The following is a 2,459-nucleotide window of genomic DNA, read 5'->3' on the forward strand; positions in this document are numbered from 1 at the left end:
CCTCCGGCCGTTCCCAGGAGGGGCGAGGGACGGGGCTCTGGTTTCAGGGCGCCGTTTGCCGTGATCGGCGCCGGCGGGCGGAATCGCCTCCGCGGCCAGGGCTTGGCCGGAGGCGGGCTGCGGGCAGCCTGCGGTCTTGTGGGAGCGGGGCTGGGCAGCAGCAGCAGCAGCACCTGGAGAGCGGGTCCCCAGGCTTGGCAGGAGAGTGCCTGAATGCTTCTGCATCCGTGGGGGGAGAGGGGGGGCTGTGTGCTTGGCTTGTGGGAGATCGCCCCTGCGCTCGGGGAACCTTAACGGGTGAAGAAAAGCGTGTAGAGAAAGTAGCGAATAGGCACGGGATGGTGCGTTGTGTGATGCCTTTAGGAGGATATTTAAACCTGCAGGGGTTTCCCACCATGATCAGGTTAAAGATTCACATTTCGCTTTTTTAAATAATCATGCACTGCAGAATGAATTTTAAATTCTGCTGGCTCTGGTGCTGTGATGTGCTCCAATTCACCATTAGCATCAACTAACTGATCTAAAGGTCGCTCCTTGAAGCTAGGTACTTCAAGCTATCAGCTTCTACAATGACGGCAGCTTCCACAATGCTTCAGGCACGAAAGCCTCTTTCCATATTTATTGTATTTCCCAAAAGGTTGCTGGAATCCAACCTTTAGTCGCCTCTATAGGTGAGTAGGAAGTGAATGGCCGTCAGCTAAACAGCTATTGTCTTTAAGCACCACTGATTGCCACTTTCATTGATTATGGGAACAGAAGCATTACCAGAGCTGTTACATATGAACCGGGCAGGTTTTAGCAGCTGCAGGGGGAGAGCTGCACCTGCTGGGTTTTAGTTTGGCTCTTTTTTTTTTTTTTTTTCTGAAAAGACAAGACATTTTCATCTATCATTTGGATTAACGTTTAGAGACGTAGGGCAGTGACCCCGTTCATCCAGCATGTGACCCTGTCTTCAACAGATTGTACTGATTTTGAAACAGAATGCCAACACTGTTGGGAAAACAGTTATAATGTACTCTCCCCAATGGACTTAAGGATTCAAAGCACAAGCAAGTTAATAATTGACACATCATGGAGCGAGTTTGTCATTACTTACAGGTGAAGGCAAGCCCTACTTAGTTACAGGAGTTATCCCTTCATTTAAAAGGAGCGGAGGAGCTTGGCTCTGGAGTGATGCAGAATTTGTAAAGCTTGAGTGTGTTGTCTGATTTTTGTATTTTAAGCGTGCAGTGAATGTTGTGATTTCTCAGAGATGGTGTTTCAAGAAATGCCAGATGGAAGTTTCTTTTTTTTTTTTTTCCTAAGGCAGATGGGGCTGCATATTGTGACACTTTCATTGTGTAAGATGTAAGATGTAGTGAGGATGAGCCTGTTGTGCCCATATGTTAACGTGTGCTAAGTCTTTCCTTGCAGAAAGTTTGGCTACAGTGTAAAGAATGAAAATGCAGAGGAATAAAAAAAAGCGAGTGTCTGTAGAATTCCCCTTCTGTGGTGTATATAATGAAATACAGTGTCAATTTTTAGGCTAATTAATACTCTTCTTGATAAATCGTGTGTCTTCATCTAGTGCTCCTTCAGATTTTTAATTAATACATTTTAATTCTTAATAGACTGCCTTCCAAATGAAAAAAAAAAATAGATTATATAAGGAAGAGTGTGCTGGTTACTGTGTCTTCTTTATATTCTTATTTAACTCCTAAACAGAAGGATGAAGTCCTATTTGCCCTATTAATTCCTAGCTTGTAAGTTGCAAGTTAAAAAGCCATTTATCCTGCATAGATATAAATAACAGGGGGTTCTCCAGTTGCATGTGGCAGCCAACTCTTTTTTTTTTTTTTAAATACCTTGTATGATTGTATTAGAACACATTTTCAAATTGAAAACATGAACATAAATCATGTTTTCATGGATTTTTATGAAAACAAGTCATGGATATGTTTTGTTAAATAGCATATTCAAGCTTCTGTATGTACAAATGTATCACTAATGCCAAACAACAAGATCATATTCTACTGTGACAGCACTTGCACAAGCCTTCTGCTTTCAGACTCCCCAACAAAGCAAAAACGTTGCAAAAGACTGTTAATCTGTGTAATAGGAAGTGGTATTCATTAACAAGACAGCAAGAGTCACAAGATCCTGTCAAGTTATTTGCATGTACTGAGAGGAACTGAAATCACCTGGAGATGTCATCTGGGATTCAAGCTAGTTTCTGTTTTGTTATTAAGGGCATTCTTGATGTGATCACTCAAAGAGGTTTCACAAATGTTCTCTGCCCCTCTGGCTCCCCAGCTGTTGCTCTCTTCTCTCTTTAGCTTCCCACAGGAAAGCCTACACAGTCCCTAATGTCCCATTTGTTAAATTGTATGTGCTTAACCTCTTTCGTTCATGCATGAGGTCTGCTTAATTCAGGTGGGATAACCATTGTGTCCAAGGTGAACAGGATTCAGCTGTAAGGG

The 2,459-nt window shown here is 42.9% G+C and overlaps 1 protein-coding gene across 1 annotated transcript in view; it reads right to left on the reverse strand.

Annotated features, from left to right (window-relative positions):
- The window catches only part of SNAPC1 (small nuclear RNA activating complex polypeptide 1), a 13,850-nt gene extending 13,625 nt beyond the window's left edge, over positions 1-225 (reverse strand). Inside the window, exon 1 of the mRNA XM_019472867.1 lies at positions 53-225. Within this exon, the coding sequence (XP_019328412.1) occupies positions 53-225 (173 nt within the window). The remainder of the gene's footprint in view (positions 1-52) is intronic.
- Between the last annotated feature and the right edge of the window lie 2,234 nt (positions 226-2,459).

Source organism: Aptenodytes forsteri, unplaced genomic scaffold (genome assembly GCF_000699145.1).
Source record: "Aptenodytes forsteri isolate BGI_AS27 unplaced genomic scaffold, ASM69914v1 Scaffold410, whole genome shotgun sequence".
Lineage (NCBI taxonomy): Eukaryota > Metazoa > Chordata > Aves > Sphenisciformes > Spheniscidae > Aptenodytes > Aptenodytes forsteri.